This window comes from Symphalangus syndactylus, chromosome 18, assembly GCF_028878055.3.
Source record: "Symphalangus syndactylus isolate Jambi chromosome 18, NHGRI_mSymSyn1-v2.1_pri, whole genome shotgun sequence".
Lineage (NCBI taxonomy): Eukaryota > Metazoa > Chordata > Mammalia > Primates > Hylobatidae > Symphalangus > Symphalangus syndactylus.
In genome coordinates this window covers 106,625,910-106,642,200 of record NC_072440.2, presented here as the reverse complement: position 1 = coordinate 106,642,200, position 16,291 = coordinate 106,625,910, and the positions used below count along the sequence as shown (strand labels likewise).

The 16,291-nt window shown below is 47.3% G+C and overlaps 1 protein-coding gene across 1 annotated transcript; it reads left to right on the top strand.

The window, feature by feature from the left end:
- Positions 1-2,955: 2,955 nt before the first annotated feature.
- SOX11 (SRY-box transcription factor 11) lies at positions 2,956-4,867 on the top strand. Its single transcript, XM_055253579.2, has one exon. It carries the CDS (start codon positions 3,294-3,296, stop codon positions 4,620-4,622), a length of 1,329 nt encoding a protein of 442 aa, XP_055109554.1. The 5' UTR covers positions 2,956-3,293; the 3' UTR covers positions 4,623-4,867.
- Positions 4,868-16,291: the final 11,424 nt, after the last annotated feature.

Below are 16,291 nucleotides of genomic sequence, written 5' to 3'. Positions count from 1 at the left end.
TTTATGGTTAATAAACAAACTACGTATCTTGCTTGTAAATAAGTACATAGACACACACAAAATTGAAGTGAATATTGGCTCTAAAAAGATAACCAATGATCCTAATTATGATATACATTCAGTGGTTTAAAAAACAGTAGACATATTTCCATTTTACTAAATTAGGTTTTCAAGAGGTGCATTATTAAAGGCTATATTTTCTATTTGGTAGCCTAAAATTCCTCTAAATAGTTGGTTACTGTTAATGGCGCAAACATCTGTTTTCAGAAGTAACTATTATTCGTGTAAGAAGCCTGCGTGCTCTCAAACATGTTCCCATATTTTTTAAAAATGTTATACTTATTTAAAAATTTTCCCTTAGGGAGCAAAACATAAAGTATACAGATTATCATTTTTTTCATTCCTCACCCGACTACGTCTAACAACATTAAGTATGTGGGGTGAGTCCATGCTACAAAATAGCAATCTAGTTAATCTTTTGTGAAAATTGCCTGGCCTCCCCTATATTACAGGGGGGATTCAGCCGTAGCACCCGCCTGTGCCGCCTTCAGTGCCTGCTTTAGCAATCCCAATCTTTGCTTTATCTTCTCCAACAAATGGCTCATGTTGCCTTGAACAGAAATTATATTTCTTGTTCGAAAGAGCAGATTTTAACTTTTATTTCCTCTAAAAAGATCGCAGCGCTATGAGAATAAAATCTATTATTTTTCACTCCTACTATATTCAGATCATTCTCATTTTAAAGCTAAGCATGATTTCTGCTATAGCATAAAGATAGCAAATCAATATGGAATTTGCCAAAGATTTTCAAATGCATTCTCTTTCCGAGGCCAAAATGGTAGGTGCCCTCACACTTTGCAAGCAAATAATGAAGCTGAGCTGAAATATTTCGATCCTTTTCTCTAGAGTGTGGATTTGTCCTGCAGTTGTGGGGAGGTGGGTGTAGATTCACCTTGTGCTCCACCCCACCCTCCCTCCCGTAGTGTTCCCAATAGCTGAAAAACCCGTGAGCTATAAGAGAAAAACAAGACCTAGTGCTCGCCGTGCGGGAGTGAAGATGACTTTTCACACCCTGCCTTGGATTTTATACAATCTCCAGACTTTAAGTCACCCAGTATGAATGACTGTAAATTCTTTTGGTTCCTATGGCCCTGAAAAGAATAAATTGCCAGGATTACCAAGATTTAAGTTGGTCTGAATATTCCAAGTATTCAAGTCAGTGTTTTTCTTTAGGATGAGTCGAGGAAGTGGGGGACGGGGGCGGGAATGGGTTATCGCAATGGCGGTAATTTTTTCGAATCATGGTCTGTGAAAAACATGGTATTATTTCATGATATCAGAGTCCTCAGAGAAGACCCAATACTTAAAAACTGTAGTATTATTTGCAGGAGGGCACCTGAAAGGAAGCAGATTTGGATAATTTTCCCAGTCCTACACGGCTGATTTCTCTGGTGAAGGGATCCGGGCAGTGTCTTAGGAACTGCTCGAAGTTCCCAGATACCCAGCGCTGGGGGGTGTGGAGAAGGCGAGGATGGCGACAGGCAATACCTAGGACGCGGTGATTTTCTTTAATTGCCCCCAGAATATCCGTAGAGGTAGCAGGGACTCAATAAAGAAACACAAAGGAGACGAACACGGCACGATCGCCGGGGTCCGCGGCTGCTCTGCGGGGCCCAGCGCGCCCCAGGTCGCCGCTCCCCGGCCGCCAGCGCACCTTTCCACCTCCAGGGAAGATATTTAGACGGGAAACTCGAGTGCTCCTTATTTTCTCTTTGGTTTATGAGTGACCCAGAAGGCTTCTAGCTCACAATCGCAAGATTTCAGGACGAGGCTGCCGGAGAAGCGCTGGCGACCGAGGATGGGGGAAGGACAAAGAGGAAGAGGAGGCCTGGGAAGGAGAAAGGAGCGGCGGAGGGGCGGGGAGAGGAGGGGGCGGGGAGAGGAGGGGCGGGGAGCCGAGGGAGAAGGGAAGGAGGGCGCCGGGCCCCTCGCGGGGACGCCGGGCGGGGCGCGGGCGTGCTGGAGCCTGCGGGACCCAGACCCCGCTCCGGAGCCAGCCCTGGGAGTGGCCAGCTTGAACCCGAGGGCCCCGCAGACCGTTACTCCGGCCCCCGCCCGGGGCGGGGCGCGCGGGGGCGCGGCGCAGCCCAACCCGCACAGCCGCGTCCCCAAACACCACTGAGGAGGGAAAACAGACGGAGAAAAAGGACAAAACAGAAAAATGCAAACGGGGGAGGGAGCTCACCGCCTCTCGAGCTTTAAATTGATTTCTTTGCCTTACAAAAAGGGAGAAAGGGAAAAGGAGAGCAGAGCCCACGTGCCGGGAAGGTTGTTGTCTTCAAGCGCCACCTTCCGTCGGCCAGGGCCGCCGCGGGGCTACCGGGCGGGCTCGGGGTCGGGACGCGGGGGAGCGGCCGAGCCCCGCGGAGGGATCGCCGGGGAGCAGCTGCGCCCACCCCGGGGCAGGCCGGGCACCGCGGACCGCGAGCCGGGCGGAGGCCACCGTCTCAGGCTGGGCGCGTGCCCGCGTGTGTGCACCCGGGGAGTGAGCGCGCGCCGTCCGCTGTCGCCGTCGGGCCTCCCGGGGACTGGGCACAAAGGCGCGCGGGGCCTCTCCCGGGACCCGGTCCTCGGTTAGCGCCGGCGCCCGAACAGCCCGGTTCGCCCCGGGCCGCCCGCTCCCCGTGGTGCCGCGCGTCGCTTCCGAGCATCCCGGGAAGAGGCGCATCTGTGCACACACGCGGATTTTTTAAAAATAACATATTTCTAGACATGCCTCCTCTCCCCCCACCCCCATCTTTGCAAGGCAGCCCGGAGGGCGGGGTGGAGGGGCGGCGCCTCCGAGTTAATAAAGGGAGATGGGAGGAGCCGGCCCCCAGCCATTGGCTAGCCGGGGGAGTGATGTCACCCATATGACACCCTGATAACTAGTTGAGAGAGAGACCTCAACTTTTTGCAGAAGGAGCGCGCGCGCCTGGGAGAGCTCGGGGTCCGGCGCTTGCGGTGGGAGCCACGAGCCGGAGAGAGGGGTCCCGGGCTGCCTCGACCGCCGTCGCCACCGCCTCTCCTGTCGCGACCGCAGCTCCCAGCGCGCCGGCGGCCGTCGCCGCCGAAGCCACCACAGCCGCTGTGTGCAGCCTGGAAGGGGGGGCGGGGGGGAGGGGGGGAGCCGCGAAAGCGGGGTGCCGAGGACTTTGCAACTTGCCCAGGAAGGTGGAGGGGTGGGAGGGGGAGGGGGACCTCCGCACGAGACCCAGCGGCCCGGGTTGGAGCGTCCAGCCCCGCAGCGGATCATGGTGCAGCAGGCGGAGAGCTTGGAAGCGGAGAGCAACCTGCCCCGGGAGGCGCTGGACACGGAGGAGGGCGAATTCATGGCTTGCAGCCCGGTGGCCCTGGACGAGAGCGACCCAGACTGGTGCAAGACGGCGTCGGGCCACATCAAGCGGCCGATGAACGCGTTCATGGTGTGGTCCAAGATCGAACGCAGGAAGATCATGGAGCAGTCTCCGGACATGCACAATGCCGAGATCTCCAAGAGGCTGGGCAAGCGCTGGAAAATGCTGAAGGACAGCGAGAAGATCCCGTTCATCCGGGAGGCGGAGCGGCTGCGGCTCAAGCACATGGCCGACTACCCCGACTACAAGTACCGGCCCCGGAAAAAGCCCAAAATGGACCCCTCGGCCAAGCCCAGCGCCAGCCAGAGCCCAGAGAAGAGCGCGGCCGGCGGCGGCAGCGGCGGGAGCGCGGGCGGCGGCGCGGGCGGTGCCAAGACCTCCAAGGGCTCCAGCAAGAAATGCGGCAAGCTCAAGGCCCCCGCGGCCGCCGGCGCCAAGGCGGGCGCGGGCAAGGCGGCCCAGGCCGGGGACTACGGGGGCGCGGGCGACGACTACGTGCTGGGCAGCCTGCGCGTGAGCGGCGCGGGCGGCGGCGGCGCGGGCAAGACGGTCAAGTGCGTGTTTCTGGATGAGGACGACGACGACGACGACGACGACGACGAGCTGCAGCTGCAGATCAAACAGGAGCCGGACGAGGAGGACGAGGAACCACCGCACCAGCAGCTCCTGCAGCCTCCGGGGCAGCAGCCGTCGCAGCTGCTGAGACGCTACAACGTCGCCAAAGTGCCCGCCAGCCCTACGCTGAGCAGCTCGGCGGAGTCCCCCGAGGGCGCGAGCCTCTACGACGAGGTGCGGGCCGGCGCGACCTCGGGCGCCGGGGGCGGCAGCCGCCTCTACTACAGCTTCAAGAACATCACCAAGCAGCACCCGCCGCCGCTCGCGCAGCCCGCGCTGTCGCCCGCGTCCTCGCGCTCGGTGTCCACCTCCTCGTCCAGCAGCAGCGGCAGCAGCAGCGGCAGCAGCGGTGAGGACGCCGACGACCTGATGTTCGACCTGAGCTTGAATTTCTCCCAAAGCGCGCACAGCGCCAGCGAGCAGCAGTTGGGGGGCGGCGCGGCGGCCGGGAACCTGTCCCTGTCGCTGGTGGATAAGGATTTGGATTCGTTCAGCGAGGGCAGCCTGGGCTCCCACTTCGAGTTCCCCGACTACTGCACGCCGGAGCTGAGCGAGATGATCGCGGGGGACTGGCTGGAGGCGAACTTCTCCGACCTGGTGTTCACATATTGAAAGGCGCCCGCTGCTCGCTCTTTCTCTCGGAGGGTGCAGAGCTGGGTTCCTTGGGAGGAAGTTGTAGTGGTGATGATGATGATGATGATAATGATGATGATGATGGTGGTGTTGATGGTGGCGGTGGTAGGGTGGAGGGGAGAGAAGAAGATGCTGATGATATTGATAAGATGTCGTGACGCAAAGAAATTGGAAAACATGATGAAAATTTTGGTGGAGTTAAAGTGAAATGAGTAGTTTTTAAACATTTTTCCTGTCCTTTTTTTGTCCCCCCTCCCTTCCTTTATCGTGTCTCAAGGTAGTTGCATACCTAGTCTGGAGTTGTGATTTTTTTCCCAAAAAATGTGTTTTTGTAATTACTATTTCTTTTTCCTGAAATTCGTGATTGCAACAAAGGCAGAGGGGGCGGGGCGGGGGAGGGGAGGTAGGACCCGCTCCGGAAGGCGCTGTTTGAAGCTTGTCGGTCTTTGAAGTCTGGAAGACGCGTCTGCAGAGGACCCTTTTGGCAGCACAACTGTTACTCTAGGGAGTTGGTGGAGATTTTTTTTTTTTTTTTTTCTTAAGAGAACTTAAAGAACTGGTGATTTTTTTTTTTTAACAAAAAAAAGGGACCATTGCAACTTTTGTTAATTTAATTTTTTTTTTTTTTTTTTGGAGGGAGAAAACTGATGTCTTCTATGCATCCGATTCTTAACAAAACTGCAGGGAGCTTGAAAAAATGCAGACTGTACAAACGCTTACAAAAAAAAAAAAACTGTGAACTGACTTAAGATCAGAGTTTACTTTTCAGATCAAATTGTTTATGGTTTTACAAATGTGATTTCTACTTGCCAACTTTTTTTTTGTAACTTGTTCCCTTATACCTCCTTGATTGAATACCAGACAGCCTAGACCTCAGTACAAAAGGTATTGAAACATTTTTGATACATAACAGACCTCAGTCTTTTTTAAAAATTAATATATTTTCAGGCGTATTTTTGTACAGTGAAAAGGGAACATTCTTGCTGTGTTTTTTCAGTAAGACTTTCAGGCACTTCTTCCCTTTTGATTTCTTTTTTTTCCTCTGTTTTTTAGCATGCAAGTATGTTGGTACGTTATGTCCTGGTTTAAAAAGGATTAAAATTTTAAAATAATCCTTGCATCTAAAGGCCTTGTGGTTTAAAAAAAAAAAAAGCAAACTTTTTTTTGTACAGCTATAGTAGAGATTTGTTCAATATTTGTAGGTAAAGATTTATTGAAAATGGTGATATAGACCTCAGAGCTGTTATCTTAGTTTAAAGATTGTATATGTACTGTACTATAGTAGGACTTTATGTATCTCATACGCTGTGATGTGGATGGGGCCCCAGATGGAAGGTTTGAAACTGGATTCTCGATTTTTAGCAAAAAAGAAAAAAAAAGGCACATAGTTTAAAAAGTTTCTCATTTTGTGCAATATAATCTAAATAAAGTACAGACCATCTGCATATTTTGTAGCAAATGGTGGCAAAGCAGACTCAATGCACTGTCGACATCATTGCCTGTTTTTTTGTTTTTTTTTTTTTTTTGTGCTGGAAGTCTGTATCTTGACAATTTTAATAAATCAGCTGGAACTGATAGAAACTCGCATCGCCAATAGTCTCTATGGAAGTCAAACTGGAGGTCCTGTTGTCGCAGAGCATTCGGTGGTGAGGCTGTTGTGTGCGCGGATGCGGGGAGGTGGCAGGAGAGAATTCTACATTTAGGGGGTTAGGCTGAAAAGTGTTCAATTAGCAGGCTGATTTCTTTTTCCTCTTCCGCTAGTTGTGAAAGACAGGGGAAGGGTGTTCTTTCTCTCTGCCCTCCCTTTCCATCTCCAGCTCCCCACTTCCTTTCTCACCTCCTCCTCCACTCACTGCCTCTTCTCCCCACCCATCCTGGCGGGCGGGCAGCGCGGAGGCTCGGGAGCCGGCCGGGGAGGGGCGGATGGAGGGGCCTGGATTGCCAGCTCGCTTGGTCGGGGTCCTGTTAGCTGGGGCTTGTGTGTTCTCTGCGAAGGGCCGCGTCCCCGCTGAGCCTCGCGGTGACAGCCGCCTTTGGCAGCGAGCGCTCGGGGCACTTCTATCCCCGCCTCTCAAAGGGTGGGGACAGCCGTTTCCAGATTTGAATTTTTTCTGTTCTTTATTTTTAACGCTGCATCTTCGCGTGTGCTCAGAGGTGGTTGTTGGCGGAGAACGCCGCCGCAGTTTTTGACCTCTAGCGGTGAAGAGGGAAGGGGAAGAGGAAAGGAGAGAAGTGGTCGGTGTTTCTTGCTTCCTTCTGTCCCCCGGGGCCGTGGAGCTGTCGGAGGGAAAGAGGACGGTGCGGGGCCGCAGGGGGCGCGGGGCGCGGCGGGACCCAGGCTACGAGTGGGAGGGAGGCGGGTGTCAGGGGAGGACGCGGCAGGCTGGCCGAGGGCACCCCGAGGAACATGGCACGGCCTCTGTGCGATCCGAGTCGCGGCCTCCGGGGTGCCGGGGAGGGCCGAACCACTGGTGAGGGCGTGGGGAGCAGGGGGTGGCAGAGGGCACCTGGGCGGTAGCCCGGGACGCAAAAGGCAGAGCCCTGACGCTCCGCGTCCCCGTGCCTGGCTCTTCTTGCCTCGCCACCGCGTGCTCCTGGGCGCGCCCCGCCGCGGGCCCCTGAGGCGCGCGGAGACACCAGCGCTGGCGTCCCGGCCCGCGGGCCTGGGAGGGAAGCCTCGGGGCTGTGGGGTGAGAGGAAGAAAGCAAAGCCGGGGAGCAGGCGGCCGCCGCACCCGCGCACCCCGGGCCCTCACCACGCCCTCCCCGCGCGCCGGCTCAGGGGTTGCCCCGGAATCAGCTCCCCGGGGCCGCAGCAACAAAGGTGGATCCGCATCTTGATTGTTCTGCGGGAGCCTCCTGGGGGCTCGGGCGGCGGCGCGGACGCGACCCATCCCTCTGGCGCTCCCCGCTCGCTGAGCACCCTTTGCCTGTCCACACCCCCTCGCTCCCCACCATTTTTCCCGACCGGCCTGTGTCCCCGAGCCCTCGCGGCAGGCCCGGGCAGGCGCGCCCCGGGCTCCCGCCCCCCTTCCGAGCCTCCGCCGCCTCTTTTCTGCTGGGTCCGGGAGGAGGGAGGCTGGGAGGCCGCTCGGGGCCCAGCGTGCCAGCCCCGGAGTTCAGCCTCCCGAGCTGCGGCGCCTGCAGCGGAGGAGGTTTGCAGTGGCTAATTGAAACTCACTGCAAAATCACCACGACTCTTTCACCTACTGAAATGATTGACCGAGGTTTGGCCTTCCATTTTTACTGAGATTTGGCGAGACCGAATGGAAGCGTCCGCACAGTAACTGCAGCTGCTAGGCCAAAGGGGCCCCGGCGCCCTTCCCGCCTCCCCTCCCGCTTGCTTTTGCCTCACTAGATCTTACCACCACTCCACCCCCGGCCCCCCGACTGCGAACTCGGGCCTCTCACCCGCCCCCCAGCCTCCCGCTCTGGGCGAGCCTCCTCCCCAGCCCCCACCCCTGGGATGCGAAGCCAGCAAGCTTTTGCTGCAGATGGACAGGTTTCTTTTCTGTGGCTTTTTCCTTTCGATAAACCATCAGATTTCAGTAGTACATTTGGGAAAAGAAGGGGCTGATGGCGTTAACCAGGTTCTCAATATAGAACTGGATTTCTGAAGTTGTTTACCTTACCCCCCACCCCCTCAACATGTAGACTAATGCAGCCATTGGTGGTACATTTATTTTAGCCACGAATAATTGAACCAGCGGTTTACAATTGACACTTGCTCCGTGCTGGTGATTTTATGTGGCAGCCCTCTGCTGCAGTTCCGAAACTTGTTGACAACGTAAACCCATTGATAGGCTGATCTATGTATTTTGAAAACCTGAAAACTTGGCATGTATTTTATGTTTTAATCATAGATGAATCTTGGACATTTTCTGTGGTGAGGTGGAAACTAAGTAAAGTAGTAAAGTAATAATTTGGCTTCAGAATGGGAAGGGATAGTAAAGATTTTTTTTTTTAAAGCCATGTGGCCTAACTTGATAGAAAAATAGAAGTAATTGGTTGGCAATCTAAATTTAAAACCTGTTAGAACTCAGGACAGGCGCTTCAATGCGCTTTTTAACAATATTTAAGGCTGTTTTGATGAGTGCATTGTGAGAATCATCTTAATGAATTCTTTACTGAATGTCTAAAACATAATATAATACACAAGGTATTCTTGCCACTGGATAGTCTTCAATAAAAGTTTAATTGATTTTTTTTTTTTTGTTGGTCTCTTAAGTAAGTCTTATTTTTAACTAAGCATTGACAGAATATCTTAAAATGGTAACCTGGGGGTGGGGGGTGGGCGCTGTGTGCACGGCAGCCTAGCCAGTGGGGATCCTGCTGTTTATTATAAGTAGTTCACAGACTCTGATGGCATTTTGGTAAGCTTTCCATCTTTAAGAAATTGAACCAGCATTCTCTTATTAATTCTTTAAACTGTGGAAGTAATTTCCAGTTCTTACACTCTGATATGCATCCCTTTTATTTAAAAAAAAAATGCTAATAAAAGGCAGTGTACTTAAACTGTGCTTTGCAAATATTATGTATGTTATGAATGACTACAGACATTGGGCAAATTATTTGTAGAATGATTATTCTTTAGCTAGAGAAAGAAATCATTACAACTCTTTTGGGCAGAGATGTTTCTTTTTAATGTTAATCAAGGGGAAGTGATTTAAATATGCATAAATGTAGCAGTCAGGGTGATTTAGTTGCTTTTTTCATGAAAGAAAAAGACTCAAAGACAAGGCTTATTTTTCTCTTCTCTGGGAATTGAAATCATAATCATCTGATACTAGTACAGTACAAGAAATTTACATTTGTTTTATACTTCAGAATTTAAGTGACTTTTGCCCAAGGAATTTGAGAAATAAGGCAAATAAGTTGCTCTATTTTAAAGTAGTCATTCAATATAAATATATTATATCAATCTTAACTTTTTTATTCTCTGATATGATTAATAATATGTATATTCTTACTTTTCTTCTAATGGGCATATGTATCCTTGTGGACACTTTGAGAGAGGTTTTCTTGGACTCTCCCATTTATAGAATCTTTATACTCTTTTACTGTGTGGTTCCCTGCTTTTAACAGATTTCTGAGGCAAATATATTTGTGCTTTTTTCTTACGTAGGAAGACCAGCGAAAATAGTTTACTGAGTTGTCAATTTTATCAGTAGATAAGAAACTTTCTTTATTACAGTTTCAGGGAAGATTTTTTCAGGATATTTCTCAGTTATTCTAAGGGCCAAATTTTGTAAAATTTCCATTAGGAATGTCAGTTTCAAATACCCTTTGTATAGCCTAAGCCTGTGAGGATAACAAGAATGAGCCTTACGTATCCTAACACAGGAATTTACAAGTTCCCAAAGTAACCGTCTCCATGTAACTCTTGACATACTTTTCTGAGATTTGGCTTATTTTTATTATTGGTTCTTTCTCACTGTTCATTCTGTTTGATTTATTCTATAACATCCCCTTTTATTTGATGATCCGGAAAATTCTGCTCTTTGATAACAACTCAGGATTTTTTTGTTCAGTTTTGTTTTTTGCCCCTTCCTGTGGAGCCTACGTTTTCAACCACAATAAAGATGAAACAAAATTTACGAAACTGAGCTCTCTTCCATTTTACTTACTGCTGGCTTTTTTTTTTTTCCCTTGATTCCTACCATATCTTCGTTTTTTTCATTGTATTTTTTTAACACTACCTATATCCATTAGCTGCCTAATTAGTTTTATCTGTTCCATGTGGATGCAGTGAGTTTATAAGAGAATTTCACAAACAAGTAGTTTTTTAGTGAACTTAAAATAAACAGAATTTTAAAGGAGACCTATTTTTATACTCAATAAAAGCACAAAAGTGCAGAAAGTATAAAACGGCTTACAAAGGGAGACACAAGTTCATAATGTTCCATGTATAAAAGTAATAACTTTATTGGGTAGAGATATTCTTAGAAGATCTAGCACCTCTGCCAGTGCACAGATAGGACTGTTTGAAATGATTTGGGAACTTCTGGTTGCCTGCAGTTGTGAACAGAGAACTTCTCTACAGAGAAACAAACCACTAAAAGCAATATGACCGAGTTGAGATGTGGTTTCCAATGAGCAATTGGTGAATTTAAGCAACCTGGATGTGCATATGTGGAGGCTCCCGTCACTGTTTGATCAAACTTCTTTTATGTAGTCACGTAGACTTGATTATTTCTGCTGTGAAAATGACAAAATAAAGCAATATGACAAAAAGTTTAAAAATGCGTAAAAAATAGGATTTCCTCTAGGCTCCTCGAAGAGATTTTTTAATATGATGCTTGTCTTACTTTCTTAGACACATTACATTTCCCCTTCCAAAAAAAAAAAAAAAGAACTGGAAGTAATTTATCATATAAAGAATTTTGATCAAATAGATATTGACAAAGGGCCCTCTGTCACATTTTTCTTCATCCAGCTTTTGTTCAAAAACAGTATGCCTCCTCCCTTGAATCACATAGGGAGAAACGTTATACGCCATTCTCATTAATTTCCCATTTTGTCTACTTTTACTCTTGTACATATGTTGTGGGTTTAAGAGTCTTTTGCATTTGTTCTGTGACACCTTTTTTTGAATTGACTGTTTTAAAACGGAGGCCTATTTTTTCCGGTTTGGGACTCCTAGTGGTTATGGCATCCCATAATGCTTCGTGACGGCCACCAGGACAGAACCACCTGATGTTTTAGAGCAGTTTTCAGCATGACACTGTTAACAAGTGTGTATTTTCCAAGGCCACATGAAACTTACTTTCTTAGCCACTCCAGGTTTGGGAGCAGAAAAGCTGAAAAACCCTTTTGTGTAGAAGTCTGAGTGGTTTGTGGGGGGGACCTTTTTTAGAGTTTGCATGCCAGCGCACGACCTATTGCTGTGAAACAGAGAGAGGGTAAAGCTACCTGAGGCAGTGCGCTGGAGGATGAAGTTTGATAGCACTAGGGGGGAAAGAAAATGCATGGCAAAGTTTCGTCTTCTCGTAGACTATCTAGCATGCAGAGTGTAGTGTGTTGAAACGGTGTATGACATTGCTGTATCAAAGTTGTAAAATTAAGCATTATTTATTGAAAACTATGTATTTTTTTGTAAAAACCTGATCACATAGAGAATATCAGTGGCTTGTGCTTGTGCTTCAATCGAACCAGCTTCTTGACCCACCCCCCCTTGGTATGCAGTGTTAATGCTCAGGGTTGAAAATAGTACACTCCAACGTCCCTTTTGCAAGAGTTTTTCACAGAGGATTACATTTGTTCAAAAGACTCTAATAAAATTGTGTGATCAATCTTCACTTGTGGTTTTTATGTGACTTTTTTCCAGTTTTACATTTGATAACTGCTGTTTAATTCTGAAAATGTTGTCTCAAACCAGATGTCAGGGACAGGCTTGAAGATTCCTGATGTCTCAGCACCCAGCACGGCCCTCAGCCTCGGCAGGAGGAAAACCATGGAAAGTGAGTTTTCTGGGCAGGTTGGAGAGCTGCTGACAGTGGGAATGAGCATGGTGATCACATCTCGATATATTAATCTGGCTGATAGAGCGAATAAAACCACAGACAAAGTGTAGAGGGGTAGATTAACATGTTTTGTCAGAAATGTTTGAAGTAGAAAATGAAGGAAAAATATCAGGGGCAGTTGCTGCTATTGAATTCAATGCCAGCAAACTCCATTCCTCGGTGTCTTTTTTTTTTTTTTTCCTATAAACAATTTACAGTGTAAATGTATTTTGACATAGAAATCATTCTGTATTGAGATTCTTGATATAAAATGCTTTTATGAAAGCCTGTAAGTGATCCTTGGAATTATTATCAGATTTTTTTAAAAGATGTGTTTACACGGTGAGTGTGTGTTGCATATTAAATTTGGTTTTGTAGAAACGTTTGTGTTGTATTGTAAAAACAATCTCAAAGTGCACAATTAACACAGCCACTCTTAGGTTCTTGGTTATGTCAATTTCCACTACAGACCAAAGAACAAACATCAGACCTATCTGTGGCAACTTTTTCTAATAATTACATCATTTATTCAATGTTTTGACCTCATTTCAGAATATTTTTGAATGTCTTTCATCTTGGTGGGATTTTATTTTTATTTATCTTTTGAAGGAAACAAAACATAGGCCCTGTAGAATTTTTATCTAGCAAAGAAGCTCCTTGCAATGAACACTAATAGATCCTCAATGTGTGTCAAATTCCCCATTGGGACTCCTTGTACTATTTGCTATACAATTTGCCTTTCAGTGATGTGGCGTTCTTCTTAAATAGATATTTTTTTCTAAAATTTAATAGATTTATTGACACCTTTGGTTAAAATGTCACTGATACAATTTTTAAGAAAACGTAAAATGCTGAAACATTGATCTTCTCCCAGTAAATCTAGGAGTGAAAGGAAGAGTTGATGGGATCTTTCCTTCAGTGACAGCTTATCTATAGATGTCCTAAATATAGTCTATGCTCACACAATGTCATGATCCAAATACGGATAGTAATAGCCTTGTCAGTGAATATGTTGGTTCTCCTCAAAAGTGAATTCTTTCATAAGTGAATAGCTTGGTGAACTTGAAAAAGTTGAATCCTAATTATAACATTGGTCAGAGCACATACTATTTCATTAAAAATGCCATTCTTTCAGTGTGTTGAGAATATGGAGAGTGGAAGGAGGTCCTAGCAGAGCGGCTCATCATGCCACTTTATATTGAGTCTTTTGATAGAATTGAATTGCAAAGCTACACATTTTGTGACCTACGATCAGAGAGACAACTGAATCTAACCATTAAAGGCAGTATATGAGAAAAAAGTTAGGAGAGATAAGATTTTTGACCCTTTAAATATTTCTTTCTGCTAAATAATCGCCAAGGTGCCTTTAGCCTGTGTTTAAATACCATAGGTACCAATCATTTCTGCCATCCTTATTCTGTTCTGAAGGATTTTGCAAACTCACATTTCCAGCTGGGCTAAACGATCATGTTCCACCCAGTGTCCCTTGGCTACTAACCAAACAGCAGCTAATGGACAATAGGCTTCCTCAGAACCTGGGACTTACTCAGTCTGTCCTAAGATTTGAACTGCACTAATAACCAGACTCCTCAGTCCCAGCTTTGCAGTTAAGGAACACACACACAGGCCTGGTTCTTGGTGAGGGTGGAGTTAGGAGGCCAAGAGGAACTCTGAAGCTGAGGTAGTCACCACAGGCTGAAATGAAGAGGGTGGAAACAGGAGGAAAACCTAGAAAGCAGAGAAATCCTAAGAGAGAACCACAGGAGCCCTGAGAGGAGGAATCTGGGGTATCTGGGAGAGGCGGGCTTTGGAGCCCTCTGCCCCAGCTCCGTGGGGTTTCCTGCCACAAATCTGTGGCCAGGCTGCTGGCAGACTGGGAGGTATTTGGCTATTCCTTGTTACTAACAAAAACATTTTTTTTTGTTTGAATGGAAACAAAGCCAGACAAAAAATTACATTCCCTTTCCTCCCTTGCAGAGAGAGATGACCATGTGACATAGTTCTGGTCAGTGAGGCTTTAGTGAAAGTTTTTCACTGGGCCCTCCAGGAAAACCCCTCCACAAGGAGGCATACGTAGTGGGTATGCACCTTTCTGCATTTGTTTCTTCCTTCCATCTGGGATGTAGGTGTGATGGCTTGAGCTGCAGGTGTGAGCTTGTGATCAGGAAAGAGGAAAAAGAAATTTCAGATTCCTCGACCAGCCATGACAAACTTGAGTCACTGTCCGGTAGAATACTTAAGCAAGATTTCATACTTCCCTGCCTCCCTAAATAGGCCATAATGAACACGATGCAAGCGTCTTCTGAGAAGTTAGTGTCAATATTATAAACACTGAGATTTGCCAACTGCGGCGTTGCGTTTGAGTAAGCTACGGTTACTTGGATTTAAATGTAGCCAAACCAAAACTCTAAAAAGCTTCTATTTTCCCGAGATTATTTGAGTGGATTTGTGTTTCTCTTCCCCCATTGAGTAAAACTACAAAGAGTTTAAATAGCTGAAGGGGGAGGAGGATGTTTTAAACACTGGAAAACATTAATACATGGAGAGATTTTAGTGAAACTCACAAAAGTTGATGAAAATATTTTTAAAAGAGGTAAAGAGAAAAAGAAATGTCAAGAATTTTTACAATCACAAATAGGACACTACATTTCCACTTACATTTTATGTTTATTTTATATAAATATTTTGATTAAGATTTGTTTGAGAATTGCCTGTACATTTGCAGAGCTTCTGAGCTTGATGATGATACAAGATCACTCTTCGTCTTCACATCTCAAGCATTTCCTGATTCCATTGCCAGCATGTACCTCTTCTAGGTGAATAGTTTCTCACTAATCTAATCCTGCCAGATTAAATTACGCTTCACTTGATTCGGTAGATGGCATCTTCAAAATAAAGGGGCCCTCAGATACTATTTACTCCCATTTTTTCCTAACAGTTAAAAATTTTGGTTTTCCAACTCATAGAATATTGCAAGCAATAGACATTGAACACCAGGAAGGATGAGAGGGCAGGAGAGGGGTGAGGGGTGAGAAATTACTTATTGAGCACAATGTCCATTATTTGGGAGACGGTTACAATAAAAGCCCAGGCTTTACAACTGCACAGTATTTCTATGTAACAAAACTGCACTGGTACCCCTTAAATGTATACAAAATAAATGAGAAATGGAAGGCTGATTAAGCGTGCTTTCTCGAAAAAAGAAAGAATATCAAAGTAATATATTCAGAGTGGTGAATTGAGAACCTGAAGAAAGAGCCAGAAAAAAAAAAAGAAAAAGAAAAAAATTAACAAGGCGGCTATAAAAAGCAAACAAAAAGCTAAAAAGTCTGGGATCATTTACTTTAAAGATAAACAGCTCTACTCAAGTGACCCCTGAGTGCATCACTGTGTTAGATAATGTTACAAATTTCAGTGTTTATAATATTGACACTAACTTCTCAGAAGACGCTTGCATCGTGTTCATTATGGCCTATTTAGGGAGGCAGGGAAGTATGAAATCTTGCTTAAGTATTCTACCGGACATTTTAAATGGAACCAAAAAGTTTAGGAAGAATCACTTTTGGCAAAACCCTTTCACTTGAGATTATTCTCTAAATGAAAATATTTTTGGTCCAAGAGCTAGCAGAAGATAACACAGGGAAGAAGCCTTTGCTTCGTGGGCACTAAGGAGGTGGAATAGAATACTCCAGTGAAGTCACCCCATGTGACTGAGATCCTACAGTTCAGTCTGAGTCTGCATAATCCGGAAGATGGAGCAGAGGCAGATGAGATGGCTACAAAACTGGCGGGAATGAGGAGTGCCAGCCCAGTCCCAAGAGGGGAGGCTGGGGTGGCGGAGCCAAGGAGGCTGGGATGGAGGATCCAGGGAGGCTGGGGTGGAGGAGCTGAGAAGGGGTGGAGGAGCTAGGGAGGCCGGGGTGGAGGTGCTGGGGAGGCCGGGGTGGAGGAGCTGGGGAGGCAGGGGTGGAGGAGCTGGGGAGGCAGGGGTGGAGGAGCTGGGGAGGCAGGGGTGGAGGAGCTGGGGAGGCAGGGGTGGAGGTGCTGGGGAGGCCGGGGTGGAGGAGCTGGGGAGGCCGGGGTGGAGGTGCTGAGGAGGCAGGGGTGGAGGAGCTGGGGAGGCAGGGGTGGAGGAGCTGAGGAGGCA